General features: G+C 45.5%; 5 protein-coding genes across 9 annotated transcripts in view; 1 reads left to right on the forward strand and 4 right to left on the reverse strand.

The window, feature by feature from the left end:
• The window catches only part of LOC144697469 (uncharacterized), a 32,014-nt gene extending 29,326 nt beyond the window's left edge, over positions 1 to 2,688 (reverse strand). The window contains exons 1-2 of the mRNA XM_078569444.1: positions 2,293 to 2,688; positions 1,305 to 2,127 (exon numbers count right to left, since the gene is read on the reverse strand). Of these exons, the coding sequence (XP_078425570.1) occupies positions 1,305 to 2,127; positions 2,293 to 2,599 (1,130 nt within the window). The 5' untranslated portion in view covers positions 2,600 to 2,688. The remainder of the gene's footprint in view (positions 1 to 1,304; positions 2,128 to 2,292) is intronic.
• Positions 1 to 23,772, forward strand: part of LOC144697479 (uncharacterized) — a 30,594-nt gene extending 6,822 nt beyond the window's left edge. The window contains exon 3 of the mRNA XM_078569461.1: positions 21,997 to 23,772. Within this exon, the coding sequence (XP_078425587.1) occupies positions 21,997 to 22,846 (850 nt within the window). The 3' untranslated portion in view covers positions 22,847 to 23,772. The remainder of the gene's footprint in view (positions 1 to 21,996) is intronic.
• Positions 1 to 26,146, reverse strand: part of LOC144697491 (uncharacterized) — a 1,380,819-nt gene that overhangs the window by 642,905 nt on the left and 711,768 nt on the right. The window lies entirely within an intron of this gene.
• Positions 5,406 to 8,593, reverse strand: LOC144697484 (uncharacterized). 2 transcript variants are annotated; one of them, XM_078569469.1, is made up of 2 exons: positions 8,520 to 8,593; positions 5,406 to 7,221 (listed from the first exon to the last, which is right to left on the reverse strand). In XM_078569469.1, exon 2 carries the CDS (start codon positions 7,110 to 7,112, stop codon positions 6,075 to 6,077), a length of 1,038 nt encoding a protein of 345 aa, XP_078425595.1. In that variant the 5' UTR covers positions 7,113 to 7,221; positions 8,520 to 8,593; the 3' UTR covers positions 5,406 to 6,074. The 2 variants fall into 2 exon arrangements, with proteins under 2 accessions (XP_078425595.1, XP_078425596.1); XM_078569470.1 differs by having other exon boundaries at positions 5,963 to 7,221; positions 8,493 to 8,584.
• Positions 10,407 to 14,034, reverse strand: LOC144697510 (uncharacterized). 4 transcript variants are annotated; one of them, XM_078569531.1, is made up of 2 exons: positions 13,454 to 13,691; positions 10,407 to 11,692 (listed from the first exon to the last, which is right to left on the reverse strand). In XM_078569531.1, the coding sequence occupies exon 2, from the start codon at positions 11,579 to 11,581 to the stop codon at positions 10,826 to 10,828; it is 756 nt and encodes a 251-aa protein (XP_078425657.1). In that variant the 5' UTR covers positions 11,582 to 11,692; positions 13,454 to 13,691; the 3' UTR covers positions 10,407 to 10,825. The 4 variants fall into 4 exon arrangements, with proteins under 4 accessions (XP_078425657.1, XP_078425656.1, XP_078425654.1 ...); XM_078569530.1 differs by lacking the exon at positions 13,454 to 13,691 and adding an exon at positions 13,855 to 14,034 and having other exon boundaries at positions 10,413 to 11,692; XM_078569528.1 differs by lacking the exon at positions 13,454 to 13,691 and adding an exon at positions 13,790 to 14,034 and having other exon boundaries at positions 10,413 to 11,692.

Consider the following 26,146-nt stretch of genomic DNA (forward strand, 5'->3'; position numbering starts at 1 on the left):
GGGCAAAGATCTAGCAAATGGAGTATAGTGTGGGCAAATGTGAAATTGTCCATTTTGGCAGGAAGACTGAAAAAGCATATTATGTAAATGGTGAGAGATTGCAGGGCTCTGAGATGTAGAGGATCTGGGTGTCCTAGAGCATGAATTGCAAAAGGTTAGTGTGCAGGTACAGCAAGTAATTAGAAAAAACAATAGAATGATATTGTTTATTGTGAGGGGAATTGAATACAAAAGTAGGGAGATTATACTTCAGTTATACATGGCATTGGTGAGACCACATCAAGAGTACTGGTCTCCTTATTTAAGGAAGGATGTAAATGCAATGGAAGCAGTTCAGAGAAGGTTCACTGGACTAATATCTGGAATGGTCGGGTTATTTTATGAGGAAATGTTGGAAAGGTATCTGCTGGAGTTTAGAAGAGTAAGAGGCGACTTGATTGAAACATATAAGATCATGAGGGGTCTTGTGAGGGTGGATGCGGAGAGGATGTTTCCTCTTGTGGGAGAAACTAGAACTAGGGGTCACTGTTTAAAAAATAAGATGTCACCCATTGAAGACAGAGATGAGGAGACATTTTTCTCTTAGAGGGTAGTAAGTCTTTGGAAGTCTTACTCAAGGTAGTGGAAGCAGAGTCTTTGAATATTTTTAAGGCAGAGGTAGATAGGAGGTGAAATGTTATCAGGGTAGGCGGGAATATGGACTTGAGGTTAGAATCAGATCAGCCACGATCTTATTGAGTGGTGGAGCAGGCTTGAAGGGCTGAGTGACCTCCTCCTGTTCCTAGTTCATTTGTAACTTGTGATAGAGTTATTTTTTAAAAAAAATTGACACACCACATGTTCAACACAAAGCTAATTTATTTCACTTTATTCCAGAATATTTTCCCCTATAACTGGGCTGGAGTTTATTAACATCAGCAAAAATAACATGGTTCAGTCTTGATATGATTAACAGCAAAATCCAATCACTGTAGTTACTTGTGAACTCGCTGGTGTGTCAGCAGGTGGGAAGAATGAGTGAATCCCTTCCTACACTCAGAAGAGGTGAACAGTCTCTCCCCGATGTGAATGCGCTGGCATCCAGTGAGTTGAGATGATCTCCTGAACCCAGTCCCACAGTGAGAGCACCTGAACGGTCTCTTGTCAGTGTGAACTCGTTGATGGGACATCAGTTCGCCAGAACTTTTATAGAACTTCCCGCACTCTGGGCATTTAAAAGGTCTCTCGCAGTGTGAACTCTTTGGTGTGTCTTCAGGCTGGAAGACTGAGTGAATCCCTTCCCACATGTGGAGCAGGTGAATGGCCTCTCCCCAGTGTGAACTCGCTGGTGTGCAGTGAGTTGAGATGATTGCCTGAACCCAATCCCACAGCGAGAACATCTGAACGGTCTCTCGTCAGTGTGAACACGTTGATGGCACAGCAGTTCCTTGGAACTCTTAAAGCACTTCCCACAGTCTGGGCATTTAAAAGGTCTCTCCCCAGTGTGAACCCGATGATGTGTCAGCAGGTGGGATGACAGAGTGAATCCCTTCCCACACTCGGAGCAGGTGAACGGCCTCTCCCCAGTGTGAATTCGCTGGTGTGTCAGCAGGTGGGATGAGTGAGTGAATCCCTTCCCACACTCGGAGCAGCTGAATGGCCTCTCCCCAGTGTGACTGCGCTCATGTACAGTGAGCTGTGATGATCGTCGGAACCCAGTCCCACAGTGAGAGCACCTGAACGGTCTCTCGTCAGTGTGAACACGATGATGGCACAGCAGTTCCTTGGAACTCTTAAAACACTTCTCACACTCTGGGCATTTAAAAGCTCTCTCGTTAGCATGAACTCGCTGGTGTCTCAGCAGGGTGGATGAATCAGTGAATCCTTTCCCACACTGGGAGCAGGTGAATGGCCTCTCCCCAGTGTGAACCCGTTGGTGTATCAACAGATTGGATGAATCAGTGAATCCCTTACCACACTCGGAGCAGGTGAATGGCCTCTCCCCAGTGTGAGTGCGCTGGTGTTTAGTGAGGGTAGATGAATGCTTGAACCCAGTCCCACAGTTCAAGCACCTGAACGGTCTCTCATCAGTGTGAACACGTTGATGGGAGATCAGTTCCCCAGAACTTTTATAGCACTTCCTGCAGTCTGAACATTTAAAGGGTCTCTCGTCAGTGTGAACACGTTGATGGGACATCAGTTCCCAGGAACTTTTATAGCACTTCCAGCAGTCTGGACATTTGAATGGTCTCTCGTCAGTGTGAACACGTTGATGGCGCATCAGGTCCCCAGAACGTTTATAGCACTTCCCACATTCTGGGCATTTAAAAGGTGTTTCATCAGTGTGAACTCGCTTGTGTGTCATCAGGTTGGATGAAGTAATGAATCCCTTGCCACACGTGGAGCAAGTGAATGGCCTCTCTCCACTGTGAGTGCGTCGATGAGCTTCCAGTTGAAATGGGTAATTGAATCCCTTCCCACAATCCCCACATTTCCATGGTTTCTCTTCAGTGTGTCTGCATTTATGCTTTGACAGGCCAGATGATTGGCTGAAGCCTCGTCCACACGCAGAACATGTGTACGGTCTCTTCCCACTGTGAATGGTTCTTTTTCCTTCCATATTCAAAATCCCATCATATTCAGATTGCGATAAATTGGATGACTCCGTCAGATCCTGATGTGATGTTTCGTTTCAGTTTCCCGACTGCAAATCCTCCCCTGTGAAATTGATTTAAAACAGGAAAAAGGGAGTGAGAGAGAACCCACAAAAACACAAAGGCAGGTTGTGAAATTGGGCTGAGTGAATCTGGGAATTTGTGGGACAAGCATCAGGAAAAAGTGACCATGAAAGCTGCTGATTTGTTGTAAAAACCCAACTGGTTCACTAATGTCCTTCAGGGAAGGGAACCTGCCACCCGGTCTGGCCACACAGGACTCTGGACTTTATGAGTGAAGAGAACAGGAGAGAGAGAGAGAGAATGTGAGAGACGGGCTGAAGGAGACAAATCTCATATCTCTACAACTCAACCAGAACATTGACAGAACCTCCCAAACCCACAACCTCTACCACCAAGAAGGACTAGGGTAGCAGCTGTATATGAACACCATCACCTCCAAGTTCCCCTCCAAATCATAACATTGTCCTGACTTGTCTGATATCCAATATTGGATGAACAGAAGTTTCCTCCATTTAAATATTGGGCAGACTGAAACCATTGTCTTCAGTCCCCACAACAAACCGCAATCCCTAGACACCAACTCCATCCCTCTCCCTGACAACTGTGTGAGGCTGAACCAGACTGTTCACAACCATGGTGAAATATTTCACCCCAAGATGAGCTTCCAACCACATATCCACATCATCACCAAGACCACCTATTTCCACCTCAGTAACATCTCCCGACTCCATCCCAGTCTCAGTCATCTGCTGCTGAAACTCTCATCCATTCCTTTGTTACCTCTAGGCTTAATTATCCTGATGCACTCCTGGCCGGCCTCCCACATTCAATCTCCCTGCAACCTTGAGGTCATCCAAAACTCTGTTGCCTGTGTGCTTACTCGCACCAAGTCTTGTTCAACCATCACCCCTGACCTACAAAAGTTCCTCGTTAAGAAGCATCTAGATTTTCAAATTCTCATCCTTGTTTTTCTTCATGGTTGCGATTATCCCTGTCTCGTAATCTCCTCCAGCCACACACCCCTCCGAGATCTCTACACTCATCTTATTCCGGCCTCTTGGGCATTCCTGATTTTAATTGCTCCACCGTTGACCGTTCTTTCAGTTGCCTTGGCCACAAGCTCTGGAATTTTCTCCTTAAACCTCTCCACCTCACTTTCCTCCTTTTGGTCGCCTCCTCCAATATCTCTTTATCAGGCTCAGTGTGAAATGTTAATTCATAACATTTCTGTGAAATACCTTGGCAAATTTTAATATGTTAAAGACCCAATAAAAACCTAAATTATTGTCACTGACTTAGACATATATCGTTGCTCTGCCTCATCATCAAGACATTGCAACTCAAAGCGTGAAGCAGTTTGATGGTCAAGTTGTTTCCATTCAAGATTCCAAAAATTCTGTCATTGAAAGCTTCCAAAAAAACGTTGCCCCAACAAAGATGGCGGCCGCGCGTGCGCGTTGCTGCACATTGCCCCCTACAAAGATGGCGGCCGTTAACCCGCGTCCGTAACTGGGACAAAGCTGCGGCCTCGCTCGGTGCAAACGGCTGGGGACCGGGAAGTCTTGTTTCGGGTTTGCGGCTTATACAACATGCTTACGACACCTGTCTGCCCACTCGCCTGATCCATCGCTCCCTCCGCCCCGCCATTTACCTGCTCACCGATTGCGGATCCGAGAAAGAAGCATCTCTCTGTCGCCATTACTCACACTGCGCATGCTTCACTCCCAGCCCGGCCCCGCCCCTCATTCATTCCGATTGGTTGAAGCACCAGCCGCTTCAGTCCCGCCCACTTTTCCCTATTGGTCCGCAGCTGCCATCAATCAGCCGGGCATTGTGACGGTTTCAAACGCTGAGAGCGGCCACAGACTCAGCCTGACTTGCTGATTCTTGGCAGCATTTTCTGTTTGGGAATTAGAGCTAGAGATGGATGGTCAGTTCCCCTCTGTCCGGGGGGGATTCACACTCATTTCCCTAGTGCACTGATTATCACCTTTACTTTACATGAGAAAGTCCCCGGTTCAATCCCGGCTGGAAACTTTGTGTTTGTGTTTACAATTGTTTTCCTTTTGATTCATTCATGAGATGTTCGGGGGAAGTTCAAGGATTTTGACCCAGCAGGGGTCAAAAAGGGCGATATATTTCCAAGTCAGGATGATGAGTGCCTTGGAGGGGGACTTCCAGGTGGTGGTGTTCCCACCTGGAAGCTGTTGCTCTTGTCCTTTTAGACTGTATTTGTGGGTTTGGGAGGTGCTGCTTAAAGAGCCTTGGTGAGTTTCTCCAGTGCACCTTGTAGATGGTACACACTGCCGCTACTGTGCGTTGGTGGTGGAGGGAGTGGACGTTTGTGGTTGTGGTGCCAATAAAGTGGGCTGCTTTGTCCTGGATGGTGTCGTGATCTTGAGTGTTGTTGGAGCTGCATTCATCCAGACAAGTGGAGAGTATTCCATCACAATCCTGACTTGTGCCTTGTAGATTGTGGACAGGTTTTGGGGAGTCAGGAGATGAGTTATTTGCTGCCGGATTCCTAACATCTGACTGGCTGTTGTAGTCACAGTATTGATGTGGTCAGGCCAGTTCAATGTCTGGTCAATAGTAAGCCCCAGGATGTTGATAGTGGGGGATTCAACGATGGTAATACCATTAATTCAGCAGATCAATGCTGTAAAAATTCTGTGATTGACACACATGACCTGTCCTGCCATCCTTAATGTATTTTAAATAATTACTTAATTATTTATTTCTTTTATATATATATTTTATTATCCTCATCTCCAATTTGAAAACTATTTGAAACCTTAAGAATACAATAGACGTTAACCACTCACTAGACACTCACCAAACAGCAAGAGCCAATTCCTACAGTGTGCGAAGATAGAAAAAGGAAATTAATTCCTCCTCCCTCAACTTCACTGAACTCAACCTCTAACCAAACTCCAAGTATGCATTCAGTTTCCTCAGCTGCACTCCTTTCCTTTAGCTGCACTATAGAGGCCTGTTTTTATAGCCAACTGAACTGGGGCTAGAGTAACCAGATTCAACCAGTTAGCTAATTAACTACTCAGCTCTCACGGCAGAGAGTGAGTCTAAGCTGCGAGAAAAAACTTAGCCTGCTTACACAGTACTTTCCAGTTACTGCTAATGGAGTAAAGGTTATCAGCAGGAGGAGGGAATGTGGAGCTGAGGCCACAATCAGATCAGCCATGAACTTTCTGAATGGCTGAGCAGGCTAAAGGGGTCAAATGGCCTACTCCTGCACCTAATTCATATGTTCAATACAGTGTGTTTAATACAAAGCTGATTCATTCAGAATAATAACCGCAATAACTGGGCCGTAGTTTATTAACATCAGCAGAAACAGACAACAATGAATATGGTTCAGTCCTGGATGTGATTAACAGCAAAATCCAATTACTGTAGTTACTTGTGAACTTGCTGGTGTGTCAGCAGATGGGATAACCGAGTAAATCCCTTCCCACACACAGAGCAGGTGAACGGTCTCTCCTCAGTGTGAATTCGCTGATGTGTCAGCAGGGTAGATGACTGAGTGAATCCCTTCCCACACTCGGAGCAGGTGAATGGTCTCTCCCCAGTGTGAATTCGCTGATGTGTCAGCAGGGTGGTTGAGTGAGTGAATCCCTTCCCACACTTGGAGCAGGTGAATGGCCTCTCTCTGGTGTGAATTCGCTGGTGTCTCAGTAGGCTGGATGACTGAGTGAATCCCTTCCCACACTTGGAACAGGTGAATGGCCTCTCTCCAGTGTGAACTCGCTGGTGTTCAATGAGGTTAGAAGATCGCCTGAAACCAGTCCCACAGTGAGAGCACCTGAACGGTCTTTCATCAGTGTGAACACGTTCATGGGACATCAATTCCTGGGAACTCTTAAAGCACTTCCCACAGTCTGGGCATTTAAAAGGTCTCTTGTCTGTGTGAACATGTTGATGGGACATAATTTCCCTCGAACTTTGAAAGCACTTCCCACAGTCTGGGCATTTAAAAGTTCTCTCTCCTGTGTGAACACGTTGATGAGACATCAGGTCTCTGGAACTTTTATAGCACTTCCCACAGTCTGGACATTTAAAAGGTGTCTCCCCACTGTGAACCCGCTGATGTCTCAGCAGGACAGATGACTGAGTGAATGTCTTCCCACACTCGGAACAGGTGAATGGCCTCTCCGCATTATGAACTCGCTGATGTGCCAGCAGGTGAGATGAGGTAATGAATCCCTTCCCACATTGGGAGCAGGTGAACGGTCTCTCCCCAGTGTGACTGCGCCGATGTGTTTCCAGCACAGATGGATAATTGAATCCCTTACCACAGTCCTCACATTTCCATGGTTTCTGCCGGTTGTCCCTGCATTTATGTTTTGACAGGTCAGATGATCGGCTAAAGCCTCGTCCACACACAGAACATGTGTATGGCTTCTCCCCGCTGTGAACGGTACTTTTTCCTTCCATGTTCAAGATTCGATCATGTTCAGGTTATGATAAATTAGGCAACTCCGTCAGACACTGATGTGATGTTTGCTTTCAGGTTCCTGACTGAAAATCCGCTCCTTCTCATAAACTGTGCAATTGATTTAAAACAGAAAAAAATGGAGTGAGAGGAAACACAGAAAAACACAAAGGCAGGTTGTGAAATTGAGCTGAATGAATCTGGTAATTTGTGGGACCGGCACCAGGAAAAAGTGACTATGAAAACTACTGGATTGTCCTAAAAACCCAACTGGTTCATTAATGTTCTTCAGAAAGGGAACCTGGCACAAAGTCTGGGTATAAACAAAACTCTGGCTTCTATGGGAAGAGGGAGAGAGACAGAGAGGGAGACAGAGGTGGGAGAGGCACTGGGTATAACAGAGGGACTTTATATATCTATAACTTGACCAGAACTTTGACAAAATCTCCTGAACCACTAGCCTCTGCCACCTAGAAGGACCAGGGTAGCAGGTGTCTGTGAACACCATCACCTCCAAGTCCCACATCATCCTGACTTGTCTGAATGCAGTACTGGATAACAGAAATTTCTTCTATTTAAATATTGGGAATATTGAAGCCATTGAGTTCAGTCCCATCTATAAACTCCACTCCCTATCCACAGACTCCATCTGCCTGAGACTGAACCAGATGGTTCACAATCATGGTGAAATATTTCACCCCAAGATGAGCTTCCAACCACATATCCACATCATCACCAAGACCGCCCATTTCCACCTCAGTAACATCGCCCAACTCCACCCCAGTCTCAGCTCATCTGCTGCTGAAATTCTCATCCATTCCTTTGTTACCACTCGACTTATCTATTCTAACGCACTTCTGGCCGACCTCCCACATTCAGCCTTCCTGTAATCCTGAGGTTATCCAAAACTTTGCTGCCCGTGTGCTGGCTCTTGTTTACCCATCACCCCTGTGTTCACTGACCTCCGGGCTAAGAAGCATTAAAATTTTAAATTCCTGATCCTTTAAAATCCCTTCATGGTCTCGCCTCTCCCTATCCCTGTCATCTTCTCCAGCCTCATAATTCTCCGAGATATCTTCACTTCCTCTAATTCCAGATTTCTGGCTCGAAATCTGAATTCCTCCACCAAACATGCGCACTGCTGCAATTGCCCCGCATAAAGATGGCGGACACACATGCGCTCTGCAGCACATTGCGCCCGATAAAGATGGCGGACACACATGCGCACTGTTGCACATCCTTTCAAGGAAGATGCCTGTTAATCTGGGCCTGAAATCGGGAGAAACGCTACAACTTCCAAACCCTGTGCAAATGTTGGACCGGAAACTTCTTATTCACATCTTGAGGACTCCAGCAACTGTTTATGAAAACTCTCCACTCACTAGGCGGCTCCATTTTCCCTCACCCACCCGCTGGCTCGATTCCTCTGCTCTCCTCGCTGATCCGACACGGCCACCTCTATCCTTCCAGCACCGGACTGCGCATGCTCTGGTTTGAACACCGGCTGCGCATGCTTTAGTCACTGCGCCTGTGCAAGGGCGAGGGTGAAGATAGAGCATATTCTGGGTCTCGGTGAATGCTGGGTAATGTTACCGCCATTGAAGATCTTCATGCATGCAGAATCATATATTTTGATCCGATTTTTAAGTTAATGTATATGGTAAGCAAGTGCACGGGAAGGGAATCTGTCATCTGGTCTGTGTCCCTACGTGCTGAGAGAGGAAAATGTGCAGGGTGATAAAGAAGGATTTTATGCATCTTATCCCTCTCTTCCTTCCATCCATTACACTGGGTGTCACTACCAAGTGAGCGATCGCAGTGTTTTCCCAATCTACCTTAACACCGTGGTCTTGGTTACTGGGTGCTCATTGTCCATCCAGGTCATTCCCCATCATCCAACTCATGAAATTTATTCTGGTGTCTGGATTAAAGAGGATCGACCAAAATTTGCTGGATGTGCATTCGGGCAAATATAGAGAACAAGGGGACATCATGAAGGCAACTAGGGATGGGCAATAAATGCTGGCCCAGCCAGCAAAGCCCACATCCCATGAATGAATTTTTAAAAAAGTTAGAGCTTGGTCATTCAGCAGTGCAACCAAGCAGAGATTCTTCGCACAAAGTGGAGTAGAAATGTGGAACTCTCTCCGACAAAACACAGCGGATACTCAGGGTTAACCGGAGCATTCAAGACTGAGATAAGGTGCCACATCAAAAGTTCTTGCAGAAAGTTAAATTCATGGTGTGGGGGTAACATATTAGCATGTATGTTAGATTGGCTAGCTAACAGGAAACAGGGAGTTGTCATAAATATGCCATTTTCTGGCTGGCATGGTGTGACAAGTGGTGTGCCACAGGGATCAGTGCTGGAGCCTCAAGTTTTTACAATTTATATAAATGACTTGTATGAAGGGACCAAGGTATGGTTGCTAAATTTGCTGATGACATAAAGATAGGTAGGAAAATAAGTTGTGAGGAGGACATAAGGATGCTAAAAAGGGATACAGATGGGTTAAGTGAGTGAGCAAATCTAGTAAATGGCAGAGAATGTGGGAAAATGTGAAATGGTCCATTTTTGTAGGGAGAATAAGAAAAGCTTACCTACATGGTAAGAGATTGCAGAGCTCTGAGATGTAGAGGATCTGGAGGTCCTAGTGCATGAATTGCAAAAGGTTAGTGTGCAGGTACAGCAAGTAATTAGAAAAGCTAAGACAGTGTTATTGTTTATTGTAACGAGTGCTGAATAAGTAGGGAGGTTATACTTCAGTTACATATGGCATTGGTGAGATCACATCAGGAGGACTGTGTACAGTATTGGTCTCCTTATTTAAGGAAGGATATAAATGCATTGGAAACAGTTCAGAAAAGGTTTACTAGACTAATATCTGAAATAGCCGGGTTGTCTTATGAGGAAATGTTGGAAAGGTCAGGCTTGTATCTGCTGGAGTTTAGAAGAGTAAGAGGTGACTTGATTGAAACATAAGATCCTGAGGGGATCTTGACAGGGTGGATGTGGAGAGGATGTTTCACGAATCTTTGGAACTCTCTTCCCCAAAATGCAGTGAAATCAGAGTTTTTGAATAATTTAAAGGCAGAACTAGATAGATTCTTGATAAGCAAGGGAGTGAAAGGTTAACTGGGGTAGGGGAGAATGTGGAGTTGAGGTTACAATCAGATCAGTCATGATCTTATTGAATGGTGGAGCAGGCTCGAGGGGCTGAGTGGCCTACTCTTGATCTTCATTCATATGTAACTTGTGTTAGAGATATTAAAAAGGCTCAATTCAACATGTGTTTAACACAAAGCAAATTTATTTCACTTTAATCCACAATATTAGCTCCTATAACTGGGCTGGAGTTTATTAACATCAGTAGAAACAGACCCCAATGAATATAGTTCAGTCCTGGATGTGATTAACAGCAAAATCCAATCAGTGTGGTTACTTGTGAACTCACTGCTGTGTCAGCAAGTGGGATGATGGAGTGAATCCCTTCCCACACTTAGATCAGATGAACAGTCTCTCCCCAGTCTGAATTTGCTGGTGTACAGTGAGTTGAGATGATCGCCTGAAATCCAGTCCCACAGTGACAGCATCTGAATGGTTTCTCATCAGTGTGAACACGGTGATTGCACCTCAGTTCCAGGGAACCCTTAAAGAACTTCCTGCAATCTGGGCATTTAAAATGTCTCTCGTCATTGTGAACTCGCTGGTGTTTCAGCCGTTCAGATGACTGAGTGAATCTCTTTCCACACTCGGAGTTGGTCTCTCCCCACTGTGAGTGCGCTGGTGTTTAGTGAGGTCAGATGAATGCTTGAAACCAGCCCCACAGTAAGAGCACCTGAACGGTCTCTCGTCAGTGTGAACACGTTGATGGGACATCAGGTTCCCAGAACTTTTACAGCACTTCCCGCAGTCTGGGCATTGAAAAGGTCTTTCATCACTGTGAACTCGCTGGTGTCTCAGCAGGCTAGATGACTGAGTGAATCCCCTCCCACACTTGGAGCAGGTGAACGGTCTCTCCCCAGTGTGAGTGCGCTGGTGTTTAGTGAGGGCAGGTGAATGCTTGAACCCAGTCCCGCAGTGTGAGCACCTGAACGGTCTCTCGTCAGTGTGAACACGCTGATGGTACATGAGTTCACTGGAACTTTTATAGCACTTCTCACAGTCTGGGCATTGAAAAGGTTTCTCGTCAGTGTGACCCCTCTGGTGTTTCAGCTGGTTGGATAACTGAGTGAATCCCTTCCCACACTGGGAGCAGGTGAACGGCCTCTCCCCAGTGTGACTGCGTCGATGAATTTCCAGGTCAGACGGGTAATAGAATCCCTTCCCACAATCCCCACACTTCCACGATTTCTCCCCACTGTGACTGCGCTTGTGTCTGGACAGGCCAGATGATCGGCTGAAGCCTCGTCCACACAGAGAACACATGTAGGGTTTCTCCGCACTGTGAACAGTGCTTTGTCCTTCCATGTTCAAAATCCGATGATATTCAGGTTACGACAAACTGGGTGACTCTGTCAGGTATCCTGATGTGATGTTTGGTTTGAGTTTCCTGACTGCAAATCCTCCCCTTCAAATACCCTGCAAAATTGATTAAAGACAGAAAAAAGGGAGTGAGAGAGAACCCACAAAAACACAAGGGCAGGTTGTGAAATTGAGCAGAATGAATCTGGGAATTTGTGGGGCCGGCACTAGGAAAAGGTGACCTTGAAAAGCTGCTGGATTGTTGTAGAAACACAACTGGTTCACTAATGTCCTTCAGGGAAGGGAAACTGTCACCCGGTCTGGGCCTACACAGGACTCTGGCTTCCATGTGAGCGGGTGCGGTGGGGGGGCGTTTTTTGAGAGAGATGGGAGCAGACGGGATGAAGGAAAGGGATTTTAGATAACAACAACGAGAAAGAGTCTCCCAAACCCTCAACCTCCACCATCTAGAAAGACCAGGGTAGCAGGTATATGTGAAAACCATCACCTCCAAGTTCCCCTCCAACTCACACACTGTCCTGACTTGTCTGACACCCAGTACTGGATGAACAGAAATTTCCTCCATTTAAATATTGTGAAGGCTGAAACCATTGTCTTCAGTTCCCACTATAAATTCCACCCCCTATCCACCGACTCCATCCCTCTCCCTGGCAACTGTCTGAGGCTGAATCATCACTTTTCACAATCATGGTGAATATTTCACCCCATGATGAGCTTCCAACCATATATCTTTGTCATTTCCAAGAGCGGGTTTCCATCTGTGAGGGGACTGAGGCCTCACACTGTATATTTTTTAGAAATAGATTGTGATATCCCCAATGGCTGTTTCTAAAAATTTTAAAAACCAGACAAAAGATATTTTAAAAGGCTGAATCTGTCTGTGACACCTGAACAAAAGGAGCTGTCTGGCATTATCAGAGAAATTTGGAACTCGTTATCTCTGAAGGGACACTTGCTGTACCGAAAAACCTCATTCTGCCATTTTAACATCGACAAGCAGCAAACAGAAAAGGTGTTCTGCCCAGATTTAATACCTGGTCACATCTACACTTTCTCCTGGAACTTCTCTGCAGTCGCCAAAAGACTGATTTACCTCTGCATAGCTATCATCGCATGAAGTCAACTCCACCGGAAAAGTGATTTATAAAGCGTAAGTTTTCAGTCTGCCAACCTTCTGGAAGGAATACCTCAGTGGACTTTCATTCTGGACTCTGGAACCCACGTGAAACATCATTTTTCTCTGCAGTCCCTACCCTGAAAATCATTCTTTTCTCCATCCCTCTTTTACTGTGTGAATGCAAAGGGCCTACATTGTGAGCTCCCGCCCCACACGAAATTTACATAAACTAACCCTTTGAGTTCATCCTATCCCATGTTTGCTGTGGGGTTATTAATGGAAAATGGATCACATCAAAATGGAGGGATTGGGAAATAGGCCACCGCTTATAAAGGGGGAAGCAAATCAAGAACACCTTCCTGTTTGTGGACGGGAGATGAGAGAATTCAGTGTGGTTTAAATTAATCCCCCTCCTGTCCTTAATACATTGCAGTAACGTCACTCGACTTGGCCCTGTCTCAGCTCATGTTTCTCAATTCTCATCCAGTCCTCAAGACTTGACTGGTTGGTCTCCCACATTCAACCTGTGATAAACTTGAGTTTATCCAAATCTCCGCTGTCTATGTCCTCTGCACTGAGTCCCATTCACTCACCCATCACCCTGTCCTCACTGACCGACACAGGCTAAACAACAACTCAATTCAAAATTCCCATCCTTATTTTCAAATCCCTCCATGGCTTTGCTCTCCCCTATTTCCAGTCACACAGACGTTTGAATCTTTTTCCACAGACAGACATACTTTCAGGCTCTGATGAATCGAGTGACTCTGTCAGGTTTTGATCAGATGGTTGGCTTGAGTTTCCCACCTTCAAATCCTGCTCTTCTAGTATCCTGTTAAAAAAATCATCACTGTCAGTCCAGGATAGAAATTGAGAAGAGACAAACATTTCTCTTGGTTTGAGTTTCCTGTGTGTAAATCCTCCCCTTCTAAACCCCTGTAAAAGGAGTTTCCAAAATCCATCCCTGTCAGTCCAGGATAGAAATGCACATCATTCTCTCCTCCTGCTACCTGGACCTGGATGACCGCGCATGCGCCCTGCTGCACATTGTCCCCTATAAAGATGGCGGCCGTTACCCGGAACCTCTCAGCGAGAGTTGCGACCCCCGCAGCCACCGCCCTAATTAACTCGGGCCTCCAACCTGTAGGCGCGGCCCTTTCGGTGCTAACGCGGGCCCGATAGGTTCTTATTCGTGTTTTGAGGCCTCCACTGGGTGTTCATGAAGCCTCCCCACCTACTCGGCCGCCTCCATTATCCTCCTAGAATCGACCGTTTCTCTCCGGTTGCAGGGTCGAAATGACCGCCTTCCCGCAGCTGCAGCACCCGCACTGCGCATGTGCCTGCTGGAAAACTGCGCATTCGCCTTCTGAAAACGCACTGCGCATGCTCAATTTTTGCAGCTGCCACTGCGCCTGCGCGAGACGCTCATTGAACAAAGGAAAGTACAGCATAGGAACAGTCCCGGGGTCCGTCTCCCTCTATTCCCAGATCCCTCTGCCCGTCGATGCACTTAAGAGCTCTGCTATTTACTGCATAATTCCTGTATTAGACCTTCCCAAATGCATTACCTCGCATTTGTCCGGATTAGAACCCTTAAGTGCATTGACAGGCAGAGGGATCTGGGTGTACAGGTCCACGGGTCACTGAAAGTGGCAACGCAGATGGATAAGGTGGTCAGGAAGGCATATGGCATGCTTGCCTTCATTGACAAGGGTATTGAGTATAAAAGCTGGGAAGTCATGCTGCAGTTGTATAGAACCTTGGCTAGGCCATACTTGGAATATTGCGTGCAATTCTGGTCACCACATTACCAGAAGGATATGGAGGCATTGGAGAGTGTGCAGAGGAGGTTTAACAGGATGCTGCCTGGTCTGGAGGTTATTAGCTATGAGGAGAGGTTGGAGAAACTCGGATTGTTCTCACTAGAGCGACGGAGATTGAGGGGCGACTTGATAGAAGTTTACAAAATTATGAGTGGCATGGACAGAGTAGATAGTCAGAAGGTTTTTCCCAGGGTGGAAGAGTCAATTACTAGTGGACATAGATTTAAGGTGAGAGGAGAAAACTATAGAGGAGATGTGTGGGGCAAGTTTTTTACACAGAGGGTAGTGAGTGTCTGGAATTCGCTGCCAGAGGAGGTGGTGGAAGCAGGTACGATAGTGGTGTTTAAGAGGCAGCTTGACAAAGACATGAATAGGATGGGAATAGAGGGATACGGATCCCAGAAGTGCAAAATGTTTTAGTTGACGGGCAATATGATCGGCGCAGTCTTGGAGGGCCGAAGGGCCTGTTCCTGTGCTGTACTTTTTTTTGTTCTTTAAACTCCATCTGCCATTTCTCCACCCAAGTCTCCAACCGATCTATATTCCATTGTATCCTTTGACAATCCTCTTCACTATCTGCAACTCCTCCAACCTTAGTGTCATCTGAAAACTTACTAATTAGCCCAGTTACATTTTCCTCCAAATCATTTATGTATACTACAAACAGCAAAGGTCCCAGCACTGATCCCTGCGGAACACCACTAGTCACAGCTCTCCATTCAGAAAAGCACCCTTCCACTGCTACCCTCTGTCTTCTATGACCAAGCCAATTCTGTATCCATCTTGCCAGCTCACTTCTGATCCCATGCAACTTTACCTTCTGTACCAATCTGCCATGAGGGACCTTGTCAAAGGCCTTACTGAAATCCATGTAGATGACATCCACTGCCCTTCCAACATCGATCATCTTTGTCATTTCCTTGAAAAACCCGATCAAGTTAGTGAGACACAACCCCCCCTTCACAAAACCATGCTGCCTCTCACTAATACGCCTGTTTGCTTCCAAATGGTAGTAAATCCTGTCACGAAGAATCTTCTCCAATAATTTCCCTACCACTGACGTAAGGCTCACTGGCCTGTAATTTCCTGGATTATCCCTGCTACCCTTCTTAAACAATGGAACAACATTGGCCATTCTCCAGTCCTCTGGGACCTCACCCGTAGCCAGTGAGGATATAAATATTCCTGTTAAGGCCCCAGCAATCTCCTCCCTTGCCTCCCTCAGTACTCTGGGGTAGAACCCATCTGGCTCTGGGGACTTAGCCACCTTAATATTCTTCAAGACACCTAACACCTCTTTTTTGATCTCAACATGATCCAGGCTATCTACACACTCTTCCCTAGACAAATTGACCGCTAAGTCCTTCTCTTTGGTGAATACTGATGAGAAGTATTCATTTAGTATCTCTCCTATTTCTTTTGGCTCCACACACAGATTCCCACCTCTGTCCCTGAGTGGGCCTACCCTTTCCCTGGCTACCCTCTTGCTTTTTACATATGTATAAAAGGCCTCAGGATTTTCCTTTATCCTGGTTGCCAATGACTTTTCATGGCCCCTTTTAACCCTCCTGACATTGAGTGAGAATAGGGCACATTCTGTATCCCTGTGAATGCTGGGTAAGAGCACCGCCCTTGAAATTAAATATTGCTCAATCGAAAATTATGTTACACGATCCGATTATGATTGGAGGCATAGGGCCAATATATAAAATTATTGAATAAATTGATGCAGCAACCAAAGTGCACAAACCCTCCAGCAGTTCTGTACTGGGTGTAATTAACATCAGAACAAATCCTTACAGTTAGATGTGAACTCACTGGTGTCTCAGCAACTGGGGTGAACAAGTGATTTTTTTTTTTACCCCCCATATACAAAATATCTAATCCGTGTTTTGCCAGAATGCCCCAATTGTGGGTCAAATCCTTTGAACTTTTAAATCTGGAGTGTCAACCGAGAAACTGAGTAAATCTCTCTACACACATTAAATTTCGACCGCCTTCCCATTTTCAGCTAGTGAGTTGCCTCTTCACAGCAGGATTTTACCCATGGGTTTCCAGCTCACATGCGGATCTCAAACCATTCTGGTAAGGAATTCCATAATCTCAATGCTCTCCATTGAAAGAAAAGCAAAATACTGCAGATGCTGTAAATCTGAAATTAAAACAGACAGTTCTGAAACTCTTATCAGATTTGGTAATATATGTGGAGACAGAATCATAGTTTATAATTTTCATTGTTAACTTTCATCAGAACTGTATAACTGGATTAAAGTTCAATGACCTGAAACATTCACTCTGTTTCCATTTCCAGAGATACTGCTGAATGTTTCCAATATTTTCTGTTCTTAGTTTGGATTTCCAGCAGCTGCAATATTTTGGGTCACTGTGAATCAGTTTTCTCTCACTTAACGTTACCTGGTTAGATAGGTAAAAGATCGAGGTTTTAAATAATGGGACAGCAGCTACTGTCACCCTGTTCGACATGAAATTAAACAAAATGCTAATTGCTCATTTTTTAAAATATTTTTTCATGGGATGGTGGTGTCGCTATTGTTGTCCATACCAAATTACCGTCGAACGGAGTGACTTGCTAGGACATTTCAGAGGGCAGCTAAGAGTCAACCACGTTGCTGTGGGCCTGGAGTTACATGTCGGACAGACTGGGTAAGGACGGGCACATTTCCTTCCCTAAAGGATATTAGTGAACCAGATGGGTTTTGACGACAGTTGAAGAAAGCTCCAATTCCCCACTACTGAGACTAGCTTTCAATTCCAGATTTACTAATTCAATTGCCAACTCACCAACGCTCATTGAACAGCACCTTCCAAACCTGCAACTTCTACCACCTCAAAGGACAAGGGAAGACGATGCATGGGAACACGACCACCTGCAAATTCCACTCCAAGTCAAACACCATACTGACTTGAAACTATATCGCCGTTCCTTCACTTCACTGGGTCATAATCCTGGAACTCTCTCCCTAACAGCACTGTTGGTGTACCTACACCATTTGGACTTCAGTGATTCAAGAAGATGGCTCACCACCGCCTTCTCAAGGGCAAATTAAGGATGGGCAAGATATATATTGGCCAAGCCAGCTACACTCACATCCCATTAAATAATTTAAAAAAACTAAATCTCAAGCTGTGGTGGAATCTGAAGCCTTGTGCCCGGGCCTTTAGGTTTTCCTAATCTCACTCCTGAAAGGTCTGGCTCTAATTTTTAGACTATGTTCCTCAATCCTGGATTCCCCAAACAATGGAAATACTTCCCCTCTATCTACTACACCATTTCCAATTAACGTCATGAAAACTTCGAGAAAATCCTCCTTAATCTTCTAAATTCCAGGGAATACAACCCTCACAGTGAGATGATGAATACTGGCAGAGGAATACGGAGAGGCAATGGATACTTAATGGTACAATCCCAAAGAGAGTGCAGGGACAGGAGGACCTGGGGGTTGATGTGCACAGATGTTTGGGGGTGGCAGGACGTATTGAGAGAGCAGTTAGCAAAATATATGGGATCTTGGGCTTCATAAACAAATATAATGTGCATTAAAGCAGGGAAAATATGCTGACCCTTTATGAAACTCTAGTTAGGTCACAAGAAAAGTATTGCATCTAGTTCAGGTCTCCACACTTTAGGAAAGATGTGAGGTTCCTTGAGAGGGAGTAGAGGAGATTTTCCAGAATGGTTCCAGGAAAAAGTGAATTCAGTTACAAGGTTAGATTGGAGAAGCTGGAGTTGTTCTTCTTGGAGTTACAGAGTTGAGGGGAGATTTGATAGAATTGGACAAGATTGTGACAGGTTTAGATAAGGTGGACAAAGAAAAAGCTGTTTTCATTAGGTGATGATACAAGGATTAGGAGGACACAGATTTAAGGTTATGGACAATATGTACAGTGCAAATGCATGGTGGAACCTTTTACACAGCAAGTGGTAATAACTCAGAACTCTCTGCCTATGAGGGGGGATGGAAGCAGAGATGATCGATGATGTAAAAAGGAGATTGGATCGGCACATAAGGGAAATAAACTTGCAGGGCTTTGGGGATAAACAGGGGAATGTGACAGACTGGGTTGCTCTACAGAAAGTCAGCATAAACCCAATGGGCTGAATGGCCCCTTCCTGTGCTGTAATTACTGTGGTTGAGGTGCGATCTAAGCAGTATTTTGAATATCTTTGTGCATTTCCAGTCACACTGATAACTGAAATCTTTTCCCACAAACAGAGCAGACAAACCTTTTTCCTTCCACATCGAGGTCCGATGATATTCAGGTCCTGAGGAATCGAGTGACTTTGTCAGATCTTGATGTGATGTTTGGTTTGAGTTTTCCCGTTTGTAAACCATGCCTATTTAATATGGAGATTATAAAAAAATCCATCCCTGTCGGTCCAGGATAGAAATTAAGAGACAAACATTTCTCTGGGTTTGAGTTTGCTGTGTGTAAATCCTCCCCTTCTAACCCCCTGTAAAAGGAGTTTCCAAACACTCGGTGTAAACTGGGCTCCGGGAGTTTCTAATCCGGGTTTGGGGTCCTACACCGGGTGTTTGTGAATCCTCCCAGTCCCCCCTCCGGCTCCATTCCTCTCCTGCACTCGACCCTTTCTCACCCGCTGGACTTTCAACCTGACAGCTTTCATCCTGATCCCGCACCGGTACCGCGCATGCTTCGCTTCAACTCGTTCCCGCCCCTTCTTCACTCCGATTGGTCGGAGGACCGGCGCCTCTCTTTCGGTCTTCCAAAGCCGCTTCCCTCTTCCTATTGGTCCGGAGCTGCCGTCAATCATTTTGAGCTGGAGCATGCGCAGTGCGTGCAGAGAAAGACGGTGAGAGAGCTCGAGCGAACGGATTTAAAATGCGAATTTTGGAAAGGTCGAGTGCGCATCCGGAGCCGAAAATGAACACGTGAACATGGATAGGGCCGTCGGGTTGGTGCGGAAGCTTCCTCAACTTATGCTGTCGGCCCCAAACCCTTAATAAGAGCCATTGCTCCCGCGTTTCACGAAGCGAGACGACAGTTTAGGCCTTTTTCCGGAAGTAAATCCTTGGTAACGACCGCCATGTTTGTGGGGGGCGATGAGCGACAGAGCGCATGTGCGACCAGCATCTTTGTGAGGGGCAATGCCCAATGAGGGGAATGTGTGGCCGCCATCTTTACAGTGGCTGCAAACCCGGATGAATGACCCGCAGAAGGGACAATAAATCAGAGATAGAGTTTGGTGTGAAATCAATGGGTTGTTGTAAAACAGGAGATCAGGGTAACAGTCAGAAATAACAACAGCTTTTATTAACATCATAAATCATCCCAGTGAGCTTCACAGGGAAATTATAAAACAAAGTGTGACAGCCAGACACAGAAGGAGATATTAGGGCAGGTGACCAAAACCTTGGGCAAAGAGGTTTCAGGAGAGTTTTAAATAGTCGCTTGGTTGTACAGAACTTTAGTATTACTGAAAAAAGAGACATGCTGTGGAAGCTTTTCAACTTGCACTCATCAGGACAGATGCAAGAATCCCAAATTTCAAAGAGAGCAACAATATTTCTGCATGAAAGAAGGGTGCTGATTGGTTGGCCTGTCAGTTCTGATTGTTCGTTGCCATGGAGAATACAGCAGGGAGCTATTGTCGCCTGTGCTTTTGTTTAATTCAACAAAAGGCCCTGTGCCTGGACATGTTCCTTCTGCCTGCAGAGGACAGGTACCTGTGTATTAATATATGAAGCTCCCAGCAAGTGTAAGTGAGACGCATTATGAACCCGACTGATAACTTTGATATTTGGTGTTCTTGCATCTGTCCTGATGAGTACAAGATAGAAAGTTTTGACGGAATGTCTCTTTTTATCAATACTCAAATCTCTTGAAGGAGGAAAGTGTGGTAGACAGGAAGAGGTGTAAGGAGAGAATTTCAGAGCTTGGGGACAAGGAAATAAAGGCACGGTCACTAATGGTGGAGCGATTAAAATAGGGAATGTAGAAGGCCAGAATTACAGCAATACAGATATCTCAGAGTGCTGTGGGGCTGGAGGAGATTACAGAGATAGGGAGGGGTGAGGCCATGGAGGTATTTGAAAACAAGGATGAGAATTTTAAAACCAAGTTGCTGCTTGTCAAGGCAGGTCAGGAAGCAGAGGGGTGTTAGAGGAAATGCCCTCACTGCAAGTGAAGACACAGGCAGCAGATATTTGGATGGCTTCCAATTTACGGAGGGAAGAATTGTGGGAGACCAGCCAGGAGTGTGTTGGAATAGTCGAGCCTGGAGGTAACAACGGCAGCGATAAGGGTTTCAAGCAGCAGATGCACTGAGACAGGGTGAGGTTGGGGGATGATACAGGGGTAGAATCTGGAGATCTTAGTGATGGCACAGATATGAGGTCAGAAACTCATCTCAAGATCAAGTGTAACACTGAGGTTGTGAACAGACAGGTTTAATCTCAGTATGTTCCCAGGGAGAGAGATGGAGTTGATATCTGGGAAATGGAGATTGGAGCAGGGACTGAAAACAGTGTCTTCAGTCTTCTCAGTGTTTAATTGGGGTTAATTAGTCATCAGGAAGAGAAGCAGTAACCAGAATGGGCCATGAGACCGATCCCAGGTTTACCTCAGTTAGAGAGGGAGAGAAGGAAGGAAGGGAAACCCTGGGAGGTTTGGAGAAACCACCTTCACAATCACTCATTAAATCTCCACACAGTAAGTTTTGGACACAAGGTTAACGTCTGCTATTCTGCCTGGTCGGTCAGGGGGCTTCAGATTCATGTTTTGTCAGGAGTAATGACTGAAGTGAATGATCAGACATATTGTTATCTCCAGTTGTAGAAATTTGTTAAAAAGATACAGAAAGAATTGTGCAAAACTCTGTTTGGATTTCAGCACAGGGAGGAGGGAGAGTGTGTGGGACGGGGATTTGCAGCTTTGGAGGAACAAGAGAGGAAATAATGTGACATAGAAACTAGAATTGTCTGCTCTGAATTTCTATCCTGTTCTTAGAGTGATGACTTTTGTAAACTCCTTTTACAGGGTATTGAAAGGGGAGAATTTGCAGGCGGGAAACTCAAACCAAACATCACATCAAGATCTGACAGAGTCACTCGATTCATCAGGACCTGAATATCATCGGTCTTTGAATCTGTGAGAAATGTTTGTCCCTTTTGCCTGGAGGGAAAGATTTCAAACATCAGTGTGACTGGAAAAGCACCGAGACACAAACACACCCAAGTGAGAGTGTTCCAGTGAACTGACTGTGGAAAGAGCTTTAACCAGTTACACAGCCTGAATAAACATCACACCATTCACAGCGGGGAGAAACTGTACACGTGTTCTGTGTGTGTGGATGAGGCTTCAACTGATCATCCAACCTGGAGACACAGGGACACCCGCACCATGGAGAAACCGTGGAAATGTGGGGACTGTGGGAAGGGATTCAATTGTCCTTCCCATTTGGAAACCCATCGACGCAGTCACACTGGGGAGAGACCATTCACCTGCCCTGAGTGTGGGAAGGGATTCACTCAGTCATCCCAACTTCTAACACACCAGCGGTTACACACTGGAGAGAGGCCGTTCACCTGCTCTGAGTGTGGGAAGCGATTCACACAGTTATCCAGCCTACTGAGACACCAGCCAGTTCACACTGGAGAGAGGCCATTCACCTGTCCTGAATGTGGGAAAGGATTCACTGGGTCCTCTGACCTGCTGAAGCACCAGCGAATTCACACTGAGGAGAGGCCGTTCAGCTGTACTTCCTGTGGAAAGAGATTCAGGTCTTCATCCAACCTGTTGAGACACCAGCAACTTCACACTGGAGAGAGGCCGTTCACCTGCTCCGAGTGTGGGAAGAACTTCACTCAGTTATCCAACCTTCTGACACATCAGAGGGTTCACTCTGGAGAGAGACAGTTCACCTGCACAGTATGTGGGAAGGAATTCACTGGGTCCTCTGACCTGCGGAAACACCAGCAAATTCACACTGAGGAGAGGCCATTCAGCTGTACTTCCTGTGGAAAGAAATTCAGGGCTTCATCAAACCTCAATGTACATCAACGAATTCACACTGGGGAGAGGCCGTTCACCTGCTCCGAGTGTGGGAAGGGATTCATTCAGTTACCCAACCTGTTGAGACATGAGCGAGTTCACACTGGAGAGAGACCATTCACCTGCTCCGAGTGTGGGAAGGGATTCACCCAGTTATCCCACCTGCTGACACACCAGCGAGTTCACACGGGAGAGAGACCATTCACCTGCTCCGAGTGTGGGAAGGGATTCACTCAGTTATCCAACCTCCAGTCACACCAGCGAGTTCACAAGTGACTGCAGGGGCTGGATTCTGCTGTTATGGTTGCTGTTAATCACAGCCAGCACTGAACCATATTCATTTGGGCAGTTGGGGTTTGCTTCTGCTGATGTTAATAATCCCTGTAACTGGGCTGGAGTTTAATATTCTGGATCTACAGCTGATTGTGTTCTCGGGGCTGCAGTGCCCCTTTAAGAACTGCTGTCTCTGATCTGTCCCCATAATTCATGAACTTAAATCAGAAATTAGTTTACAACAAGATTCTGAACTTTTATTTCAATCCTAAATTGATCTTTGGTACAAACTCTACAATTCAGTGTCTGAGAGGTTCCACTGATTAACATCTCCAATTAGAAAGTGCTGATTAATCCTTGCTGACAATTCTTACTGACTTGCACATTACTCACAGTGACACCTCCATTATCCATCAGAAAGAAGGGGAATGGGAATTGGTGGAGAATCGAGAGTTACCCCTCCCGCGTGGTACAGAAATCCCCTCGGCACGGGAATGGAGACAAGTTCAATCCAACTAACGGACTGTAAGTAATCACTGCCTAATAAAAATCTTCAGAAATGTATGGAATATTATAAGAATTGCTCACTCTCTCTGTTGTGAAGAAAGCCTCCTTGGCAGCTTGCTGGCTGACAAACACAGGACAGGCCTGTTATCTCTGCCAAGGACATGTCTCTAGCACAGGCCCTGAAAGGATTGGATCTCATGACCCATACGTAAACCTACTGTCTGTGTAAAGGTTAAGACAGGCTCTTGAGAGCACAGAGATTTTGAGGTGATCCACACTGGCTTCAGCCCAACACTCACGTTCTGGCTCACACCAGTTAACCGTTCAGAGGAGACTGACACCACCAGCTACAGAGACCAGCACTCACTCTGTGTCATCCGTCCGTTTGTCCTCCGGGACCAGTAAATTGTTTTCATCTGTCACAGGTCGTGTGTTTTTCCTGTCTATTTAGCTTTCGCATCATATGTTACTTCTAATAAACTACTTTAAAGTCATTCCTGAGCTCCCGAACCCAAATCTTACAAGTTAGGAATGGGATCAGAGTGATCAGGATCATAGGCTTGAGAAGCAACACACTTATTTCAGTGTGAGTGGAGAAGTTCCTAAGTGAAGCCAGGAGTCCACAATGGCATTGACACATCACAGGGAGCGACTGATAGATAGTCTGACAGAGAAAACAGGCGGGCCGGGGATGAGAGACGGGGAAGAGTGTGACCGGGATTACGAGTATATCCTCAATAGGATTTCTAAAGAGGGTCAGGAAGGACCGATTAAGTTGAAGAAGGTCTAGAATCAGTTAGAAAATATCCACAAGATGGATGCAGGTGAACAGAGAGCTGGAGAATCTTTAAAGTCCGTGCATGAACTTTTGTTTGAACCAGATGTATTTACGACATGTCAATAATTTAGATTGTGTGAGATGATCGGCAGGTGGGGAGGATGAATCTAAGTTGATAGTTATCACATTTTAGAGGAAACATTTTGACATTTATTCTTGGTGGCAGCTCGAGGGTTTGTGTTGCTGACTATGATCATTCTAGAAGCTTTAGTATGTTGTCTATGGTTTGTCATCAAAAAATAAGGAAAACAAACTTGTACCTTAGAAATAACGAGGTTAGTCAGAAATCAGTTGTGAGAAGTCAATAAGGATTTTCCCTTCTCAAGGTGGGGAGATCTGTGAGAAATCACTGTCCAATAACCTTATAAAATCTTCAGAAATGTATTGAATATCTCTTTCCCTCTCATGAAGAAAGCTTCCTGGGTTGAGAAACACAGGACAGTGAGGCCTGTTTCTCTGCCAAGGACATGTCTCTGGCACAGACCCTGAAACAAGACAAGCTTGATAGGGTGGGGGGAACTTATGACCCATATGTAAACCAACTGTCTGAGTAAAGGACAAACAGGATGTCCCAGCAATGATGAGCCACAAAAAGACTTCATGGACTTCCAATGGAAATAGGAGGGGTTACTTTGAATATCTGTCCCTTGCTAATGGACAATTGAATAATTGATTAACATGAGACCCCCAGAAATGAGATATATAAACTGGCTTTCGAGAGAGAAAATAACATCAGACAGTGAAGAGCTTCTTGAAGTGATCCCTCATTCCATCCACATGCTCCTGTTCACTGGAACTGTGAGAGACAAGATTGTAGATGTGGCCTAATGTACAATGAATGATGAGTTTAATAGTGGAAAGTTCCACTCAAGCCCCTGAACCAACAGACAGTTGCCATGGCCACTGAGTGCGCTCTGCACATGTGTGAACTCTGAACTTGTGCAGAGTGATCAGTCCAAATCACTTTGGAAAGTTACTTATGGATCTGCTTCCACCAGTCATTCAGACAATGTGTTCCAGATCGTCAGAACTCACTGAGTAAAATAATCTCTCCTCATCTCCATCCTGGATTCTTTGCCAATTATTTTAAAGCTGTGTTCTGTGGTTACCAACCATCCTGCCAGTGAAAACAATTTCTCCCTGTGTAGATGAAAACTCCTCAAAAATCTCTGCACCTCTATCAAATCACCCTTTAACCTTCTCTGCTCTAAAGAGAACAATCCCAGCTTCTCCAGTCTTTCCACAGAACTGAAACCCCTCACCACTGATAGCATTCTGGGAAATTTTCTCCACACCATCTCCAAGGCCTTGACATCTTTCCTAAAGTGTGGTGCTCAGAATTGAACACAATACTTCAGCTGAGGATTGTCAGTGATTGATAAAGATTCAGGATAACTGCCTTGCTTTTGTACTCCATGTCTCCATGAATAAGCCGAGGACCTCATTAGCTTTTTATTAAACAGCTTGATCAGCTTGCCCTGTCACATTCAAAGATTTGTGTTCATACTCTCCCAGGTCATTCTGTTGCTGCACTCTGTTTAAAATTGTACCATTTAGTTTATTCTGCCTCTCCTCATTCTTCCTCCCAAAACATATCATTGACTGTGAATCACTTTGGGATGTTCTGAGGGTGTGAATGAAGCAGAAAGAGAACGTGAATTTTCTTTCTCTTCTGCAGTTGATTTAAAGTTGCAGATTTTGTTCCAAAGTTCACTATTTTACTGCAGAAACAACTTCAGCTGGGAGTCAGTGAATTAAGAGGAAAGATCCCAGACAGTATTTCTTCAAAGTACACTGCAGGCCCGACAGCTCAATCAGCTCCACTCTCAGCTCAGGAGAGCTCAACAACTCCACATCCTGTCCACAGGGGAGTTCTCCTGGTGCAGTGGGACCAACATTCGTGTTTTAATTAACAGCACCGAAAAAAACTGGATTAATCAGTTAGTCTGATTGCTGTT

This window comes from Cetorhinus maximus, chromosome 23 (genome assembly GCF_964194155.1).
Source record: "Cetorhinus maximus chromosome 23, sCetMax3.hap1.1, whole genome shotgun sequence".
Taxonomy (NCBI): domain Eukaryota; kingdom Metazoa; phylum Chordata; class Chondrichthyes; order Lamniformes; family Cetorhinidae; genus Cetorhinus; species Cetorhinus maximus.